The sequence below is a fragment of the Falco naumanni genome, chromosome 9 (genome assembly GCF_017639655.2).
Source record: "Falco naumanni isolate bFalNau1 chromosome 9, bFalNau1.pat, whole genome shotgun sequence".
In the NCBI taxonomy this organism is placed as follows: Eukaryota; Metazoa; Chordata; class Aves; order Falconiformes; family Falconidae; genus Falco; species Falco naumanni.
The window spans coordinates 2,229,718-2,251,391 of NC_054062.1; the positions used below are offsets into that span (position 1 = coordinate 2,229,718).

At 46.3% G+C, this 21,674-nt stretch overlaps 1 protein-coding gene across 1 annotated transcript in view; it reads left to right on the forward strand.

Moving 5' to 3' along the window:
• The window catches only part of BRINP1 (BMP/retinoic acid inducible neural specific 1), an 88,500-nt gene that overhangs the window by 23,554 nt on the left and 43,272 nt on the right, over positions 1-21,674 (forward strand). Inside the window, exon 2 of the mRNA XM_040607607.1 lies at positions 4,485-4,752. Within this exon, the coding sequence (XP_040463541.1) occupies positions 4,535-4,752 (218 nt within the window). The 5' untranslated portion in view covers positions 4,485-4,534. The remainder of the gene's footprint in view (positions 1-4,484; positions 4,753-21,674) is intronic.

The window sequence follows — 21,674 nt, forward strand, 5'->3', positions numbered from 1 at the left end:
CCTTGTGACAGCAAAGGTATTGCCTAAAATAGAATATAATTAACACACAGATATCAATCACGATGAAATTAAGTGTACATTCAAATACAACTTGCACTTTACAGAAAGTACTTGCCGATTTTTCCTCCAAGAATCCTGAAGACTCATAAGACAGGGAACATTTAATGTTCTAGGATGAATCCATATTAGAATAAGGCCATCTTAAACCACCTACCAAACTATAAGGGGCTTTAACAGAAATCTCCATTTGCGCTGATGGATGTGCCTTCGTGATGGATGATGGTGGAAACTGACTGTAATGTGACTCAGAATCAGGACATCCAACATTTTCTTCTCCCAGTACTTGCTTACTGTCAACTGTAGCCTACGTCCTAGCTCAGCCACCTATCATGTTTATTAACAGATGCGACAATGGCAAGATCATGTTTGTTGACGTGAACCAGAAGGACCTAGCTCACTGCATTGCTCCGTAGTGCTCCTCAATGGAAATGGGCTTTGTAGCTTGGATTTTTTTTAACTGATAAATTGCAAAGCTTGCCGACACATTGAGATGGTAGGACAGAAACACCCAGTGAGCTGTGTGGGCAGCATGACTGTGTTTTACTGGGTGCTATAACCAGATGATGGTCTCTCCAAGTTCATGGTCCACATAGTCAAACAAGTACTATTGCGTTTCCATGCTGATAATTGGAAAGTGAGGCAAAAAAGCATGTAAGGGCACTGCCCAAGATCATAGAGTGTGTCTGAGGCAGAACTGAGTGGAATGCTGGATTTCTGGATCAGAAACCAGTGTCTGACTTCTTCAAGCCACCCCTTTAGTGCAGAGATTGCTTCTATGCCAGATTTTTCATGAGTGTTTAGTCTCCTACCCAGGGGCTGTATACTTTTGAGATATTGCCCCCTGCCCTTTTTTTCCCCCATCCCTCTTGCAAAATCCCCAGAATGTATCATACATCAATGAAGCCCCGTAAAGACAGCTAACAAATTAATTTCAGATTCAAACTTGTTAGGAGTTAGATCGAACGCGCCTCACAATATTGCCTTAGACACAAAATAAACCCACTTTACTAAGCTTTATAGCTTCCATGGGGACCAGCCCGGTGGTGTGTTTTAATCTTTAATGTGTAACAACATCTCTACAGCAGCTACAGGGGGGAAAAAGATACTACTAAAAAATTAAAGTTGATGGTGTGATAGTTGTCTAGACCCACTTGTGCTCTACCATCCTCCATTGCCTCAGGCACCATTCCCTGCTCCCAGCACTGATACAGCCAGCTTCCAGACTGAGGATGTGTCCATTTCTTCTAGCGATCTTAAGCCATATTCTCCCCATGTGTTAACACTTAGTTAAGAGCCATCACAACTCTAATCACCCTGACTCTAACTTTGACCTAAAAGGAAAGGAAAGGAGGATGAAGAGGTGCATGGGGGGAATTAGTGAGTATCCTCTCTCTTTTATGAGCTGATATTTCCCCAATGTATGATGCTTGCATGTGGGAGGATGCACTGGGATTTTTCTGGAACCCAGTTTATTTGGCTTTTCTCATACTCACACCTGCAATGTGCTGGGAACTGGAGGTGGGCGATCACTCCACTTTGGTATGTAAAAGCTCCCTTCCTCTCTTTGCAATAGAAATTCAATAGAAAGTGAAATGTTTAAAAGAAAACTGATCCAGGCTGGCTGATGAAGGAAGTAGTTATGGATGAGTTTAATGAACAGACAAGCAAGCGAGTTTGGACAATGTGTATGGAGCAACTGATCCTTATCAGCAGCGAATCTGCATACCCGTCTAATGGCAAATGTGCTGAGTTTGCAGCTGCTTACTGTGATGGGGCAGCACTGTAGGTCTGCAAAGAGCAGCAAGGCAGAGAAAGTAGCTTGGATGGAGAAGCAGGGGAAACAATCCCCTGAAGTGGAAATTGGAAGTGCTGAGGGTGGGAGCATGTCTCAGTAGTCACCTTGAGTTCATGACCACTTTGAGTGACAGCACAGATGTAATGTAGCCCACTTGGAATATGATCTGTTCCCCTTAATGTGGGGCTAGGAACTCCCCAAACCCCAGTTTTGTAGGAACCAGTCCTTTCTGAGAGGCAAGGGACTAGGGCAGCGAGAGCTGCTACATTTATGGGTGAAGCAGGAGTCAGTGATGAAGGCTGATACTAAATACATGCCTCCAGAACAGGAACAACCGCCTCAGTCAGGAGCTACAGGTACCATTAGGTTTAATAACAGTAATATTCTATCTGCAATTGGAAAGAAGTTTATATTTGCCCAACAGAAAAAGCGAACATTCGTTGACTTTCCTTTAGTTAATTTTTTTCATTTCTTCATGTAATGCAACAGCTGACTGTCATTTTTAACCAGACTTACACAACTCCGTTTTGTCAAGTGCTGCTGAGCTCACTGCAGCTCCCCAAACACATGCTGTGCACACGTGCAGACTCCCACACACTCCGGCGCACACACACATGCGGCACTTGTGCTCCCGTCACACTCCTGGGTTCAATCCACCCGCACAGTGGCCATGCATGCTCACTGCCATGGGCTGCAGACTTGCCATGCTCCCGGTGAAAGCTCCTGGAGCAGAGGAGACAGCCATGCCAACCACAAATGCTAACGCCCTCTGGTCTCTACTATGTTGCTCGCACCAGCCAAGGTCTCATGTTCACATGCAGTGCTGCAGATTGGCACAGCACCTCCAGCACACGTTGGTTTGGCCTTTCCTACACTCCTAGCAAAATCTTTTCTCTCTGGGAATTGCAAACTTTTTGAGTGCTTATGGTGGACTCAGACTCAAAACCAGAAGGGTTTCTGGAGATGTGCAAATAAACCTGACACTAAATCTCACCGTAGCAGAGCTCTGTGTAGCCTAATATCCTGCTTTAAAAAGTAGCTACAGTCTTTCTGCAGCATATTCTGCAGAAATAGTTGGGTATCACCTGTTCTGAGGGTAACTTTTGGCCAGGTTTTTGCTCCTAGAGTGAGGGATGCAGCCTCAAGATAGCTCTGCCTGCCCGGGCATGCCCACTGTCTTGGCACATCCTCCACAAAACGCAGCAAGGCAGGCAGATGGACAGGAGGTGGGCAGGAGGAGGAACACATCCTGCCTGTGGAGAGGACTCTTTCAGAGCAGCATCAGCAGTTCCCAGCAATGAGGAGCACAACCCGACGCGCTGGGCTGCTGCTGCAGCTGCGTTGCAGTTCGGAAGCAGAAGGGGAGGGGGTCCGTGCCAGGCGCGGGGTGCCCGCTAAGCAAGCCGCTCACCTTCCGCCAACGGAGCCCATGGCTTCGCTCGGAGAAGGGCACCGCGCCAACAGCATGGCTGCGGAGGCGGGTGATCTAATGGTTGAAACGCTGGAAACAGGAGTCAGGAGATGAGGGCTCCCTTCCAGCTGTATCCGTGGCTTGCTGTGTAACCTTTGGCAAGGCATTTCACCCCTCTGTTTCCATTCCCACTCATCATATGTCTTGTCTGTTTAACCGTTAAGCACACCGGGGAGAGGAGCTGGGTTGTAGCAGGGCTGTCTGCAGCCATGATTTGATGGGGGGGGGTGGGGTGGTGTGTGCAGCAGGACAGCCGCTCTCCCACCATGTGAGCAATAGCGTGCCCTGCGCCAGGTGGTGTGCAGCATCCCCTTGAGCTCCCTAGCAGAGCTCCTAGGGTGAATAGGCATGTTCAGTGTGTCGCCCTGCAGAGCCTTGATCTTGGGAAGAGCCTCGAGGTCCTCCCGTAATCGAAATAGCAACAGTCCCTGTCCCCGTCCACCAGACACACAGCTCCCAAGCACCCAGGCAGGAAAACGGGTTGAGGTGATTTTTATCTTTCGGAGTTTGGCAGGATTTCATAGTGTCGTGTGTGTGTGTGTGTCTGTGTGTGTGTGTGTGTGTGTGTGTCTGCATGCGCTCATCAGTGAAGCCTGGGTAATTATTTTGTTTTATTTCTTTTTTGGCAACACTTTAAAGTAAGAGCTGGGTCTTTATAGATTGCTCAGGTTGCATGGAGTATGGATCACAGATCATCAGAGAAACATGAAAGCAGAAGACACGTTTCTCTGGCACAGCATTAAAGGGAAAATAAAGGGGTAATTGTAGCCTAGGGTGCAGCCACCTTCTGCGCCCAGCCTATGCTCGCCTTTGCGGCACTGTGGAGAACCTCATGAGGGAAATGATGGAGAAGCTTGGGTGAGAATGTCTCAGGTCAGGACCTGGTTATTTCAAAGGTGATATATGCTCAGGAGGTTAAAGGCACCACTTAGGTACATGAATAAAACACTGCCAAATACTTTAAGCTGTAACACAGGCAGACTGAAGTCTTTTAAAACTTGATTTTTCAGGTCTGTTTTCACCCTGAGAGATGGTTGTCAAAGGATCAAAGCAAATCCCATTTTTAAACTCTCTCTTTCTCTCCCTCCTCCCTCTCCTCCCCTACATTTCTCTCTCTCTCTCTCTTTCCTTCGTCCTCTTCCCTCTCTTTTTCAACAGGACTCCACAGAATGGAGCAAGAATGAGAGGAAAAAGGCAGACAGAAAAGCATGAACTGGAGGCTTGTTGAGTTCCTCTACCTCCTGTTTATATGGGACCATATACTAGTACAGCCCTCCCACCAGGACCCAGCTGCTACCAACCAACATGTCTCCAAGGAGTTTGATTGGCTTATTTCAGACAGGGGCCCTTTCCACCACTCGCGGAGCTACTTATCCTTTGTGGAAAGACATCGTCAAGGATTTACAACCAGATATAAAATATACAGGTACGTTGGTTTCCTACAGCACCTGTAGCTTGGGTAAGTTAGGTGGTGGGAACTCAGCCGGTTCCCAGGGGCTCAAGGCTCGTAGTCACTGGGAGACGCATCATTGTTCCTGTTCCACCTGGAAACACTTCTTTGGTTCTTCATGGTCCTCAGCTGGCAATGCAAATTGCTTCAATGTCTCAGATGTAATGCTCTGATAGTGAGATGAAGGCACTGCGGTACCATGGCAATGTGCACAACATAGATTGAGAAAAAAGGGACCAAAGGTGTGGGTGTACTTCATTTGTGGTGACAGATAAGTTCATAGGCAGGTTCACAGGCGTGTTTTTTCAAATCAAGGCACCTGCAGGCAGACCAGGCCTCTGTACCAAATGCATACATGTGAACTGCTGACACCTCAAGGTTCACATGGGCAAGAACAGACATAAAGATGTCAAGACACACATCGGTATGGCAGTTCTCACACTGCTGTGCATGAGTTTTAGCTGTGAACTGCCTACCACAGACCTTTGCAGATTATCTCCATGTATGAATTGGACTTGTCCCCAGGACTGTGATTTTGGTTTAAAAGTCTTCCAACTAAAAAAACTACAGAGAATAGGCAGAATTTGGATTTTCCTTTGCCTTCTAGGTTTTGAAGCCTTTTTTGTTGCTTCTTTCAAGCTCTTCTTGCCAGCTGTGATATCCAGAAACACACTTTTCCTTTTTCATTTTAACATGAAAAGCTAGGGTGCTCACATGAGCCTCTTATTAAAGCAGCAAGCGCTTTGGAGTGAAGGGGAATAAGAGAGCAAGTGTCATGAGATTTGCGCAAAAACCCAAAGAGACGGCAAAACTCTCATAGACATGTGTGCATTTACATAATTATATAGTCCTGTTGTCTTTCAGAAAGACACTTGAAAACACAACCAGGCAAACCAGTAGGTAGGAAAGGTCTAGTGAATAAGCTGGCAACACGCACGCAGATACACATACACGATGACTGGGGGATGGGGTGAGCAGGGAAACCATGTGTGCAGGCAGTGTTCTCCCCATGGGCAGAGAGCCAAAAGCACTTGGGGATTAATAGCGATGTGTGAGACATCATCTATGTGTGGGGAAGAAAAATGAGTTGCGCCTGTCCCATGGCCTCCAGGGAGTGCAGCGTCCCCTCCCCTCGCACCAGCCCGCAGAGCAAGGGCAGGTTAGCATGGGTTGAAGATATTGTCCTGGCTTGTCCTCTTCATTCAAAACAGCTCAGGGGGAAGACAGCCCCAAAACCTAGAAATTATGCTGCCACACTTCCACTAAGTGTGCCTCACTGTCTTTGCTTGCACGTAGCAGCAGAGAAAACATGCCTTTTTCAAAAAGACTTTCTTCCTGGTTGTGGATATCTCCAGCTCTCCTCCTGCCCTGCCTGACAAGGTGTACTCTGATCGAGACTGCAAATCTCTGCCCCGTGCAATGCCCCTGGCAGCGGCTCTGCCCTTTGCTAAAGAGCTCTTCAGCCCTGAATGCCACCGCAGCAGTCTGCAGGGGCTGTAGTGGCAGAGAAATGCATGCAATGTATGTGTTCAGACACATCTAAGAACTGTCACTGTAGGTCAGGCCAGAGATCCATCAAGCCTGGGATCCTGTCTCTAAGAATCATGGAGAAATGGGTCTGGAAGGACCTTGAGAGGTCATTTAATCCATGCCTCTTCCCCAAGGCAGACTCAGACATACCTGTGTCACGTATGACAGAGGCTTGTGGGCAACCTGAAAGGTTTACCGTGACGAAAAAATCATGCCCAGTGCAGACCGCCTGCACCACGGCTTTGCTGTCCCCACTTTTATAAAGGAGCTAAAATCTTGTTTGTATGTAAAGTCTGTTATTTCTAGTTTTATCTGCTATGGAGTGAGGAACAAATTTCCCTTTGGTTTGTAGGAGACTGGTAAGAATTTGAAGGCTTATCTTGGTTCAGGGTGAACTTCATTTATGGGAAGTGGAAAGGGATCTGATTTTCTCCATTTTGGCTGGATATTGCCAAAGCACTTATGAAAGACACTTGTAGCACAGGGAGGACACAGTGTCCTTCTTCCAACATTGGAAAAATGGGCAGCAGCACTCTGCATGCATGGGAGGTGTCTGAGACAGGTCTTGCAGATGGTCAGAATGCTGGAGAAGTCATTATTTCACAAAAGCAACTGGAGATGAGATGAAGTCCAGTGGAAGTAGTTAGTGAGAGAGTTTAGAAAGACATGGGAAGACTGCAAGGGCACCTAGGGATGCACCTCATGGCCAAATACCATGCACTAAACTGAAGGAGGGAGCTGAGGGCTTGGAGAAATCCAGCCACGTGTGTCATGGTTTGAGCTGCTGGCAGAGGAGCGCTTTGGAAATGCACTGTCTGGGACTAACTTTTGCTCCCACTACAGTCAGCTGAGGAGGAGGAGGGAGAGCCTCATGTGCTTCAGCAGAGCAGATGGAGCCATTAGGTAGGAGGCTGGCTAGATGCTGAAGGGTTATTTGTTTTTAATATCTGGCCCCGTTGGCAGAGCTGGCCACTTAAAAATTAGGCCCATGCATTTTTTAGGGAGTGTCAAAATCAGACTTGTTATGGTGAACTAGCGGAGCCCCAGCCAATTCTAGCAGTTAAGAGCTGGACTCTGAGCACATGTACCCTCCAGAACATATCATTTCACAGAAACCCACAGGGGTAAAAATCTCATTTTGTGGGCTCTTTAAATTGACTTCGAGAATCTGTAAAGCTGTTGGGATTTTGTCAACTGTTTAATTCCAACATAGAAGCCTCTTTCCTACCAAATGATGTCTCTCAATTGCTCTTTGCACTAGAATAGCCCAAGGGAGGCACATATTCTACATTAAGGATATCGCTCCTTCCCTTAGAAAAGCAGCTGATACGGAGCATGGGAATTTTCTGTCTAGTCTCCTCTCTCAGTGTTCCCTTTCTCCCATAGTTTTTTTGGCTGGCCGGTTTGTTCTTTGTCCCTCAGTCAGGCAGTTCCTTGGAGCACTTTTGATTTTGTTGGATGAGGTTTGACATTTGGTAGGAAAGACCACTGCTCTTCCTCTAAGGCCAACAGCAGCAGACCTCAAACCAGCCACAGCAGACAAGGGTTTGGAGTGGATGTGAAATCAGGCGGGAGGACCTCACCCATCCCTAATTGAAACACTTGCCTGTTTAGTGGTGATTTCCCCAGTGTCTTGCTGTGCAGAAGCATGGACACAGTGCATTAGGACCATGTCATTTACATTGAAAACTGACGGAGATAAAGCCCCTGTCAATGCTACACGGCAAGCATAAGGCACAACGCAGCATTTTCTCATTTTTACAGGTGGTGTTAAAAAGGAAACAACACCAAACTAAAACATACAACACTCCTCCTTCCATCGCGGCTGAAGTCCAGAAGTCTGTCAGCAAGGAAGGAGCTTGGTTTAGTTAGCAAGGCTATTTTATATGCTGCACAAGCAGAATTGCTGTAGAACAGCGAAGCTGCTGATACCTTTTCATAGGATGCCTGCATCCAGATCTGCCATTCTAGCACAGAAAGGCCATTCACTGTCAGTCTCCAAAGGCTCATTCCTCCTTCTGTGTATTTTATTTTAGTAGATTCCAGGTCTATTTCTTGCAAAACTTGAACCACTGATACCAGGAACAATTCCTGGTACCCTCAGTCAAGGTTTGCACCTCAAATGTGATATTAGGAGGAAGGCAAGCAAAGGTGGGAGATGTTTTATATTAAATCATGAACAGTAGGGGTAGATACAATTGCATTAAGGAAGCACATTAATCAGCATTGATTCATACTAATAAGGCTGATTTAGGGGGGCCTCTGGCAGGAAAATGCTGCTTTGATCATTATCTGTGCACTCTGATGCTAATGCGGATAGGATGGCAGATGCTGAGAGTGGTTTGTGGGATGTCTGAATATTCATTATCACTATCCTTGTTGTTGTTCCTAGTCATGAGAGCCTTGGGTACTAGGTACTGCACGAAGGCTGGAAAACAGATGAAGCTCAGCTTGGTTTTGGGACTAGGGCACTGCTCAGACCAGAGAACATTCCTGTTACCACAACATAATTAACAGCTTCAGTCCACCTCTTTGAAGTATATTGTTGTGTTGTCCTCTTCTCTTCTTCCAGGAACTGATTATTTAGCTATAAGGCAAAGCAAAAGAAACAGTAGACTGAGCACTTGAATACACTATGCAAATAGCCAGGCAGAAGCACTGACACAAAGGCATTTCGCTAATGGTGCTGCTCAGTTTAAGCAAGTTCTAGAAAAACGAATCTTTTTTTCAGAAAAAAATGAGGCTTTGTTGTTCGATGTCAGAGGTGAGACAGGGGAGGCAAAGAGGGAGGGGGTAAGGTGGTCTTGTTCAGCTGGGTAGACAGGCTGCCTCTGCCAGTTTTCCCATAGCAAAGCAGGGGCAGGACACCCCGCCTTGGGAAGAGGGACTCAGTTAGACTGGCAGAGAGGTCATACAGGCAGAGTTTATATTTTTGCCCCAGGCTCATGGTGTGGCTGTGGGTAAGCTCACTCCTCTGCGCCTTGGTTCCCTCCCCACCCCCCAAGGATGGGAGATGAGAGCATTTTTCTGCTCTGTGTTGCTGGGTAGACTTAATTAAATGCTGCAAGACGTTTGGACATAAGGGACGACAGCAATATGAAGTGGATGATCACACAGGGCTGGAAGGGGAGTGTGCATGTGCAAGAAGAAATGTGGATTTTCCACGTGTGGGAGTTTAATTCCATTTTCTGAAATGACAGTAGGGACAGGGAAATCTGGCTCTCTGTGCAAGGGAGCAGGGAAACCCTGGGGTATAAAAAAAGAGATCTGCTCGCCTTGCAACTTCTCCTGCAGCAGGACCATTTAGAGGCTGCCTAATTTCATGAAGCCTGCAAATACAGAATGCTTCTGAGACCTCTGCCAAGTCTGGTTGGAATGCACTACAGATTCAAAACTTAGTGGGGGATGTGACAACAAACCAGCCAGTCCTGCCCCATCCCTCTGCCTGCAGGTGACAGGACAAAACTGACTGCTTACGTACACACGTTACAGTAAGGTCTCTGGGTATATAAAAAGGAAATACAGCTCCCGAGACAGGAAAGGTTGTGAGTAAGTGGCTGCAAAAGCTAGCTATAAATTGGTTGGGATTGGCCTGGGGAAAAAACGCTGATTCCACCCCCCCAAAAAACCATATTGTTTCATAAGGAGGGTGGCGCAGGTCTGTGACAGGTCGATGGAGAGGTGAGGGTTATCTCCATCTTGGAGTTTTCAAGGCTTGGCTGCACAAAGCCACAGCCGATGTGCTCAAGAGCCGGTGACAGTCCTGCTTCAAGTGGGAGGCTGGATTAGGGATCCCCAGGGTCCCATCTAACCAACATCGGTGTGATTTCCCTGTGTCTCCGATTCAGAGTGGACACTAAACTGGGTGCTCATAAAGGGATTTGCACTGCTGAATGTATTCAGCCACACTAGAGATTTTTATTTAGTCCTAGAAAACCCACAAATCTGAGCAACTATGTGCTCTCTAAATGTGTCATTCCCTTGGCATAGTGGAGGAGAATTATCATGAAGCGAGGATCTTTGCTGTGCACGTAGCACAGGCTACAGTTGACTCAGAAATGCATGTGCTGTACTGCTGCTTGAACTTTCCCTTAGAGGAAAAAAAATAAAAAAAGGAAAAAAAAATATTTGGTCTCACAAAATTGTCTCACAAAACTTTCAGAGTTTTATGGCACCACAAATTAAAAACAATGAGCCAGATTCTCTGTGACATAAATATGTGAAGCTGTTGACTTCAAGGAAAATTCACCAATTTATTGGCTGGAGAATCTGTTCTAGCACATCCAGCATCACCCACTGCCCAGGACCTGCGTACCCAGCACCAGGGTTTATAAGGCTGCGTGCCTGGCTGGCTGGCTGGGAGCATTTTGAGTATTTATTATTTCTAAGCAGAAGCAGAATGCAACTCCAGCATTGAGGAACTGGACTTAGACAATCTGGCTAGTGAATGTGGGGGTTCTATGACTGTTTTTAGCAGCTTCTATCACAACAGTTTTGCCTTTCCTGGCCAGAACTTCCAGGCAGGTTTCATGCAAACCTGTGATTCCCACAGCTGAGGAACTGATCTGGCAGAAAAATAAGCTGGCAAGAAAAAAGGAAAAGAAAAAAAAAAAAAAAAAAACCAACCAGAAAAAAAGAGTCAGTTTTCAACTAGATAATTTTTCTGGTCTTGCTCATTGTGTGATAGCGAAGGGACAGGACTGTGCAGAGGAAGGTGAGAAGGGGACTGAGGGGACTGGTGAGAGTGCTGTTTTCAGCAGCAATGTGGATTAAAGTTGTATCAAAGTGGTCGTGAAAAAGCATGCTAAGTTTTGGCAGAGACAATATCTATTAGAGGTGCTTCCACCATTTTTGCAGTCCATTCTTCTTCTCCCATTTCTCCACTCTTCATTGACTTTTTTTGCTGTCTCTCTATTGCATTGAATTTAATCTACTGGTCACTAGAGCTGTACAAGTAATTGATTTTGTGGTTCACTGGCTGTACGGAACGAAAATAACATTAAAAATGGGTTGATCTGAAGTGGACGTTTGTTCAACTTTTCAGTAAAATGAAAAAATCAAAACATTTCATTTTAGGCTCAGTGAAAGGTTTAAGCTTTGCTGCTTGTTTTCATTTTAGTAATCCAGTGAATTTTGGGTGGTTTTTTTCTTTTTTTCCCAATTTTTAAGGTACAAAAGTTCATCTCAAAACACAAAGTCAGCTAATGCCACTTGAAAAATGTCAAAAGGGAAATGTTTTAATTTTGAGTGCATTTTGTTTGGCTGTTTGCTCTTCAACTTGCTCATTCAATTTATGTTGAATTTGCAAGTAGTATTTATGCCCTTGAAATAGGGAAGGAGGGGGGAAAAAAAAAGAAGTCTGGCTGTCCTTATTGTTCACTCTGCAACTCTGAAATCTTAAAATTCCCCAGGGTTCAGCTTTGACTTCTCTTGGGTTCAGCTTTTAGCATCTTAGGATAAAAAGAAAAAAAAAAAAAAAAAAAGCATTTCCCCAGCAGCGCTGGGCAAGGGAGGCAGAGCCAAGATGAGGAGGAGGATTGCAGCTTTGCTGTGGGAAGGCTCATGCTCACTCAAAACAAAGCCAGATACTGAGGCCTGAGTGCTACTGACTGAGACAAACTGTACAACACAGGTGCAGGCACAGTTCCTCTCTCACACACGCATCCTGGCAAGTTTTCAGCCCTGTTCCAGTTGTTTGGATGCCTGAAGCATCCGAAAAAGCACCGTGAAGGTTCTTCTCAAACAGCATTAAGGTGATGCTTTGCACCAGTACAAATTGATAGGCACTGTTAGGCTTTTTAATCTTTGCTTTGGCTTTTTTAGTCATGCTGAAGTTCTGCTGACAAGGTTTCCCTATTAGAGTTTTTTATGCTATCTGTTTAAAGGGGACATCAACTTTTATGCTTTCCAGTCAAAGGGAAGGTTTTTTTAGCAGAGGCAACGCAGCTATTGAAGGACAGAGGGAGCTGAGATGAAAGGAGGCTCTTGCCTCTGCGTGGAATGAGCAATGGAAATCCTTACAGCATTGCATGGCAAAAAATACGAAATCTCCATAGTTTACATTATGCATGTAAACGAGTGATGTACATTGGTTTGTAATCAGTAAATGCCTTGTAAATAAATGTGTGTAAACCAAAAATTTAAATCTATTTCCATAGTGCATGTAAACAATGAAGCCTTCTAGTGTTCTCTTCAATGTAAATGTTAATCTAAAAATGACATTACTACAAGTTTATGCAACTTTACAAGAGACCCACAATTTACATTCCTGTCTCACCAGCTCTAACACAGCAGTTTGGCAAACACGAGCCATTCAGTGATGGGCGTAAACCAGCCGATTCCGTCATGTAGCCTCTCCTTTAGCCACAACCTTCATTCTTCATGCAGTTCAGGGACCACTGTTGTTACATTCCCTGCATAATGTGTCTCCCTGCTTATGGGAAGCTTTTAATATATTTGCATAAGCAGAAGAAAGGCAGGAGTGGGGGATGGCAGGGACTAGCTCCAGCTGAGCTGTACAGTGCTTAGTCCTGGGAGTGCTGGGCTGAGCAGACAAGGAGCTTGGCCCCCATCGGGGCTGGAGGAGCAGCTGCTCTGGCTGGGATTGGATTCAGATGGTGAGGGCTTGCGAACACCACTGGCAGCTGCAGGACTTGACAGAAAGACACACCTCTCCTTCTCTTTGATATTCTTGAGAACAGAGGGCAAATGGAAGGGTAAATGGCACCAGCCTTTGATATGCTCAGAGCTGCTAAGTCACAGGAACAGAACATCTGTCCGAGCTTTGGGGAAGGGGGGACCCACATCTCAATGTGGCAGCCGATGCCCAGGCCATGGGGAATGGCGCAGAAGCAATGCAGCTGATAAGTTCACATGCTGATAGGGCGCTTGTGGTTAGGACACGCCAGTTCCTCGGGAGAAGAAGCATGCACGTGAGCTGTATGCCTGGAAAGGCATATCGCTAACCGGGTGCCGTGCCTGCTGACCCGGGTAAGCTCTTAGCTGGATCAGCTGAGCATCAGCTCAGTCCTGCAGAGTTGCATGCTCGATCACGGAAGTTCCCTTTCTGAATCCAGAACAAAATATTTTAACTGCTCGCCCGATGAATCCCAGAAGCAGCGCAGACAAATATTTTTAGTCGCTGAACCTTTCCAAAGAGATCTGGACCCTGCTGGGCTCAGAGGAAGCTGTCCACATGGTCCCCTCTGAGACCCTGCTTGGTGGGGGGATTTTTCCCCTCTGCCTGACGAGCGGTGAGCTGTGCCCAGCAGGACTCCCAGGGCAGCTCCCCAGCATGCTGCCACAGCAATGACTCTGCACGTTCAGCTCAGACTTCTTCAGACCAGCAGACCATGGTCCACTGGCTAGGGAACATACTGTAAAGACTAACAACCCAAGAAGAAGCCTTCACTTTTTTTTTTTTTTTTTTTTCCTGTGAACAGATTATTAATTCTGCTTTCAAATCAGGCAGATGCTTATTTCAGCAAGAGAAGCTGTTACATTATAAAAAAAAAAAAAAAAAAAAAAAAGTCATCCTGTTAGATATATGGAATAATTTTGTTCTGGCACCAGTAGTACTGGGAGATGGCATGACTGTACCTATTATAGGGGTTTTTCTATTTCTGGATCCCTCTAATGTTTCCCTTGGGTTCCAGAAAGTTTTTTTTTTCCTTTCTTTTTTACTGATTGCCACCCACCAGCCTCTGTAAATGGAACAAGCTGCATCCCACCGGGGCACTCAGAGCCATCCAGGCTGGTTTCCTGTGTTAAACTACTAAGCACAGATAGTGAACCCAAGGCCACATCTGAAAAGAAGCCCAGGACCCAGCTTTACCCGCTGCAGGGAGGCAGAAGGGTTTGGGTTAACCCTTGGTGCCAGGATCTCCTCTCCAGGCAGTGTGAAATCCAGTGTGCCCGTGCGGAGCCAGCGGTTCCTCCATGTGCGGCAGCACACGTGTGCCCGGCGAAGCAGCCGGCAGCATGCGGGGCGGGTGGCTGCAGCCTCAGCATCCCCAGGAGAGCCCTGGGCAGGTGGTACCCACTCTGCTCCTGGGGCACGGTGTGGAGGCAGCCTGAGGGCTGCCAGGGCTGGGCACCAGGGATGCTGTTTGCTGCCGACCTGGAAGCTCTGTGTCCTGGGCGATCAGACTCAATTTCACATCTACAGCACTTTGCAGCCTTCCACTGCTGACACAGTGATCACAAAGTATTTATAGGAAGCTGCAATGAGGTTCCCTTCATCAGGGAGTAATTTTTGGTGGTTAAATACATCCCATCAGGTGAGAAATAGCGAGAGGGATGGGAAGAGAGGGGCAGGGACGGGCGGTATTTACACCCACCTAGCTGTCTGGGCTGGAGGCACCCCGCAGCCCAAGCAGGTGCTGCCTCTTCCTCCTCCCTCCCCGCCAGATCCTTGCAGCTGCCTGGCTCTCCAGCCCCTGTTTCAACAGGACAGACATCCTCCCTGTCCCAGTCCTCTGTGGCGTGGGAAAGCCTCCTACCAGCACCAGTGCCTGCCCTGAAAGACAAGCCTTGAGGTCTGACACCAGCAGCTGGGAGCAGGGCCAGGCTGGGGCGTAGCGGAGGGATGGGATTCTCCAAAGTATCTGCTATGCTTCTAAATCAAAGTCCAGCTGACAACACAGAGCACTAAATGCCTGCCTGGGGCTCTGCTCCTACAGTCATGTGACGACATCAGAATTTAAGCTTTAATTAAGAAACAAGTGCAAGGGAGGGAGGGAAGAATGTCTAGCCCTTATGACTGCAAAAGAAAGCTTGGAAACATGACCCGAGTGCAACCAACATCTGCTTTAATGTGCAGACGGCTCCCAGCAGAGGGGTAAGCAGCCGGGAGAAGAAGCCATTACATCAAATTCCCAATCAGGTCAGGCCTGCTTGTGCTTCTGCTTGCAATGAAAGGGCTTACTTGGAGAAAGGAGAGTTTCCCTAAAAGCTGTGCTAGGGCAGAATTACACCAGCCTGCCTTCTCTTGCTGTACGTGGCTCTTCTGCAGCCTTGTGGGGCCAAATCCCACCCTGCTACAGCCTCTGCTTGTGCATAGCCACGTCTAGCGGTGGCAAGTGCCAGCTGACCGCCCTGTGCTCCCACAGCCTGAACCGGGCCCATGGTGTGCAGCTCCTTTAAAGACACAATGTGGGAATTCTCAGCTCTGGGAAGTGGCAGAAGATGTTTTGCCTCCTGCAGTTCTGTAGCCCAAACTGCAGGGACCCCTTTGCTCTGCCCCTATGGCATGCTGCCCTTTGACACCTGCCGGTCCGAAAACCCGTGCTATGCTTTCTCCTGCCCTCAGTTTCAGCAAGGGCAAGGGGAAACTAGATGTTTTAGAGAACAGTTAAGAAGAAGCCTCTGGACACTCTCCACCTCCGTGGCATACAGCTTTGGCAAGGTTCATTGAAGAAGAGCCCTATACGATGGCTTTGCTCTCAGCTAGCACAGCAGCATTTGGAGGCTCAGATATGGCTGATATTGCAATAGCCTCTTGTTCCCATGAATGTGTATAATGAAAAGCCAGTGGAAGAGCTGTTCCCCTGCAGCTTAGAGCTGAGACCTGTCTCTGGGCTCTGACTGATTTAGTCACAGCTCTTGCAAGCATCCTGACACTGACTGCCCTGCTGATGTGGCTACAGATCTTGTCGTCTCTGCAATAAAAGCGCCCCTTTACAAATGACAGAGAAAGGTTTCGTGGACTGGTAGCGGCTGGCAGGTCTGGTGGAGCACAGGCTGGGTTTAATCAGTGATTTCAGCAGCTGGCCATCACAGCGTACCCTGGGGATTCAGCCTGGATGAGGCTGCAAACCCTGGCCAGTGAGGGACACTGCCTCCCCACAGCTACCTGGAGATGGAAGAAACAACATTATGTCGGGAGGGAAAAGGTGTTTTCATTGTCTGTGCGTCCCTGCCCAACCTCATTTTGCTTTTCCTCCCCTTTCTTTCATATTGGTTCTTTCTCTCTCAGCAAGGAAAACCTGCCTATTGAGTATTCAGCATTAAATATTTCAGTGGTAGCTTCCAGCTCTTGAACAAAAACCCAGAAAGAACATTACTTCTCACTCCTTTCCAAATGTCCAGGGCTCTCCCTGGGGAGTGCAGGCACACAGCCTGGGTAAGGCTAGTAAGAGAGCTTGATACACAGGCAGAATTGCATGTCGCATGGTTAAGAGCAAGCAGGAGAGACAGGAATAAGAAAAGAAGGTTGTTAGCTTCATCTCTGGATAAAGCTCCCCACCAGATCAATATGTTCTCTTTGCATTTTGCCTTTCCCCACCCCCTGTTTTCTTCCCCTTACCCCCATTCATGCACAGACTGTGAATGTCTCAGATTCCCCCCTCCCACCTGTAAAGGACTCCTGGCTGTTTCTGGGGAGCGTTTGATATTTGAAATCGGTGCCGTAGCAGTTCAGCAGGCGAGTGTTGCCGAGTCACATGACAAACTGCATCTCAAGACTGTTTAATGTCTCTTCAAAGCCCACACTTTCAGAGTCCTGTGATTATGTAAGAGTCTCAACACAATTTTTAAAGTAAGTTTACAGCCCTCATAATTGCAGAGGAAAACTTGATAATACGACTCCTACATAGTCAGAAAGCAGAAGGCAAAAAAGAAGGGGGGGAGGGAGGGGACACGGGAACCCTGAAGTTTATCAGATTTAAAAAGTCTCATGAATTTTAAAACCAATCTCTTAATTCTTTTTTTGAGCTTGACTCATGATTTTCAAACAGTTAGCAATATGGCTGTAGGGATTGTAAGGCTGGTTTGTTATCTTATTAGATAACTTACATAAAATATCCAAACCCGTGGAGACTCGGAGATTGAGTATTGCACTTCAGTACACAGCTGGAGAGAACAGTGTCTCTTCTGCTGTATAGATGCTGAGATCTCCTCTTAATCCAGGTCTCCAGTCACTACTGCAGCATAAATATTTCCCCAAATTATATTAGTGCTAATCATATGAATGAGAATAGCCATAATATTGATCTTCATAATACTTAGGTTATTAAATTTGAGTTTGAAGGTAGTTTTGTGGGGCAATTCATAATAGTAAATCTCGTCAGCATGCATAAGCAGGGAAAGCAAGCCACAGAGCAATAGCATTGCAAACCCAGAGAGAAATATATTCTAGAGTCTTCCATCCTACCACAAGATTGCACATCGAACCAACACGTAACTTAGCAATGCCAGAAGTTTTGCTAACTGTTTGATAATTTCAGATGAACTTAATTGATCTGAGAGGGGAGGAAAGCCTTCAGATGTGGAAACGACTCTGTCCACTGTTTCCATGAGCTATATGCCCCCCCCCCCCCCCGGGCACTTTACTCCTGGAATATTTACACACACACAAAGACAGGGATGCTGGTGTGATAAGATGAAGGTGGATTGCCACCAGTATCATTAAGTGGTGGGCTTGCCTGCCACACACATGTTTACTCAGGCTGTCCACATTCGGTTTAAGGGCTGTGCATGCTGAAGAGGTAGGGAGGTAGCAGGGCACAGCATGCTTGGCGCTGTGCGCAGAGCCCCATGCACACCTCTGTGCAGACAAGAGCATTGATATTTGAGGTGCATGCAGGTATTGGGGAAGGTGAAGCATCTTGCGTGGCCTATGGCAGATTAAAGGAAATCTGAGAACACTTCCCTGTGAAATGGCTCTCTAATAGGGACAGAAAGAGTCTTATGGCATCTAACAAAGGAGCAACCAAGAGTGTGGAAGAGGCTGAATGCTGCTATATAATAAGCTTACAGGATAATTGCCAGCTGTATTTGGACTTAATTTTCTTCTGCAGAAGAGTCATAAAAATAAGTTTATTGTTTTCACTCCTGTGGACTGAGGTATTTGCATCGTGTCTTTTAAAAAAGACAGAGCTTTATCTTCCCACTTAAACATTGCAGCTCCACTGGTGCCTGTCTCCTGTACAACTGCAGGTGAGCACCTGAAGGTAAAGACTTTATATGCTCAGCTGCTGTCTGCTAGCTGTCTGCTAGCTGGAGTAGGAGTATCTCAGCTCTCTGTCAGAGTCTTGCAAGTGTTTGTTGCCCTGGGGTGGGAGTTTCACTTATAGTGGTGGACACTGTGCACCAAAAGGGGAGAAAATGTGGTGAAGTTCTGCAAGGATGGAGGAAGGCAAATGATAGGACGGCAAAGTCTTTGCATTTTAGGTGTAATAAAATTGACTCAGTGAGGTAGAAAAATATTTTCTCCAAAGTAAGGTTTTGTCAAAATGCTTTATTCTGTCATTAGTATGGTGTTTCAGGCTGATGAATCGGATTTGACAACTTTTTTAAGTCCTGGCCTCTCTGGTCATTAGTGTCTATGGCAAAAGAAAGCGATCTAGGAAATGATCTATTTCGATAAAATTTTGTCCAATGAAAACATTACAGGCTGTTCCAGATCCTTCCAGCATGGAACAAAGCCAGATTCTGCAGCCCTGTACGTAGCAACAAAAAGGAATAAACTCCTAGACAGCTCCAGCCACAACTGAAGTCAGAGCCCTCCCAAACACAAGCCATTTAAGCTTTGTCTGGAGACACGGAACTGACGCCCTTACCACTTACAGATGAGTTATCATCAGGTGCCACAGGGCCACTGCACAGGGACTGAGTAACAAAGGATTAGCCAGTGCACACAGAAACACTGAGCAACTCACTAGTACCTCCTATTGTGCTCATGCCAGTGGAAATTCTTCTTAGAATGGCATATTTTATTCAATTTTTAAGAGCTCTCAATTTTTCATTTAGGAAAGGAAGTCGGAGCAGCGTCCAATCTGTAATCAATCAGCCCGCCTTTGCAGGAAAGCTCTGAGGAAGCACTCGTGCTCTTTAGTCCTTTATCTTCTCTGTGAACTCACAGAAATTATATTTCTGAATGGGATTAAGAGTGAGAGAGAGGAAGAACTACAGCCAGGGCAATCCCCAAGTAAATCTTACAGACCACGTCCTGTAGCAACCGGCCGGCCCCACTGAAGCTGCCCAGTCAGCACTTCTGTCTGCTCAGAAGCAGCAGATGATGTTTCAGATAAGCTTGGCCCAGACTTAAAAAGCTATTTAAGCACTTTGTGCGGATACTTAACTGCCGAAGTGCCAAATTCCTGTAGTTTTGGTGGGCATAACGAAACCAGAAGCTTTTGAACAGGATCTGTCATAGTCTTAAATGAGGCTGTCCGTAACCTAAGCCATGAATTTATTATCCTGGTAATAAATCACTAGAAATATACAATGATAAAAAAAGGAATAACAGACACAGTTCATGCAGGGATCTCAAAGCTCTCTGCAGCCATTACTTAGAGTTCCTTATGGTAGCTGAGGAAAAGGCTGGGTTTTGTTTGTTTGTTTCGAATGAATAAATTAATCATTAGTAAAATATTATGCAGTTCATCAAATATATTATTCACTAGCTATTTGTCAAAATAACAGCTCAGTCATATATTATCAGAACTAAACATTTATAATGTGTTTATATCTAGTCATCAGATGATTTATTCAGGCTTTTGTGGAATGAGTTAGTTATTGACCAGTTTAAATCAAGCTCCCTCGGGAGGCAGAGACTTATCAGGTTGTGAGCTCTTGGTGAACTTGGACCGTTGTTTTGCTGTGTTGATGTTCAGCACCTGACACCACAAGCAGAGTCCTGTGTCTGGGTTTCCTCTTGACAATACCTCAAAAGAAAAATAGTTATAATTCTGTTTATGTATAGCCAATGTCAGGTCTAGCTCAGGTAGGAAAATTCAACTATTTATTCAAGATCAAACCACTGAGTTCTCCATTTTCTTGTAGGACCAGTGCCTGAACCCAGCACCAACGTCCTCTTCCCTTCTTAGACAGCTCAAGAGTTTAGTGTCTCTCCACCTCCCAGTTGCAGGAAAAAAGGCTTTAGGAATCCCAGTTCACAGCTTTCTGTGGTAGATCACACAATTTCGGTAGCACTGGGAAAGAACAGAGGAGCCCTTTACCACGTCCCTCCCAGCTCCCTCTCCCATGCCAGCAAGCTGGCCTCCTTCCAAAAGTGCCTCAGCACACTGAGGCTACGTGACTGACACTCACTTACTCCCCTTGTCATTCGTGACCAGCATCCCAGAAGACGGCATCTTCTTCCATGCCTTTATTGGTGTCAAACATCACAGCCTCTCCCCTGGGTTTTATTAGGGAAGCTGATGCCAAATCACCCAGCTTCCTCCTACTCGATAAAAAATGTTTATAACCCAGTAAATTCTAACATATCAGCAGCTTGTTATGGAGGGAAAAGGTCACTAGGAGAGAAAGGAAAAAAAAATATGGTGCCCTTCCATCGGAAATTCTGGCTGAGTATATATGAAGGAGTCAGTACCAGGAAAATATCTTTTGATATGATAAAGTCTCATAATAGAAAATGTTGCTGCAGTACAGGCCTCGTTTCTTCAGATAAGTATTTAATATAGATCACTAAAGATTAATCGAGTACACAAAGAGTCTCTCCTATGGTTGGTGTAAAGAAAACATCTTCTTGTTAATTTATTATGGAGCCTGAAATGAGAAAAATCCTATAGAGAGAGATGCAGGGTACGGTTTCCATAGAGAAGCAGCGCACCGCACCAGAATTTATTTAGTGTGTGGGCAGAGGCCTTCCCAGAACCAGCTGCAGTGTGGTGTTTGCATGATAAAAAATCCCGATGTAGGAAGAAGCCTCACAGAGTCATCGTGTTTTGCTGATCTGACTCCTGCAGATCCCAGGTTTTCCAGAAACAGTGAGACTGTAGGACCTATGGGCTTTCGAGAGCATGCTCCACCCTGGGTGAAGATGTGTGATGGCATGTGCAGCATCCCAACGTGCTCCTCCAGGAAAGGGCAATCAGTCCTTTTGGAATAAGGTGATGCGCCAAGCTCACTGCAGGGAAAGGGCGCCCCGGTCTGATCCTGAGGGCTGCTTGCTTCAGCCAGAAGTCCCCGTAAGCATCTCCCTGGCAGTTTCTCCAGGACATTGTGGCCATTTCGCACTGTGCTGCTGACTGTATTGGGCAGCAAAGAATCCAGGGTGCTGGTGTGAGATACCCATCTCCCACAGTGCTTGGATGTGTTTAGTCCGCTCCATTATGATGGGTAGATGAGAGGATACCTTTGCTTTCCACAACATCATCCTCAGAAACCATCTTCCCAACCATTTTGCAGCATTAAATAGGACAGTGACAGAGAATAATCATACATAGCAGCAGAGACAGTATGAGGGGAAAAATGAGAGAGTCATGGACAAGGGCGAGAGAAAAAAGATAAAATTGCAGCTGAGACTGAAATGGAATGGAGTTGAGGAGACAGAGGTACACAAAGGTGGTTCCAGACGGCCAGCCCCACTGACACGAAGCCTCTGGCACCACCAGTGTCTTGTG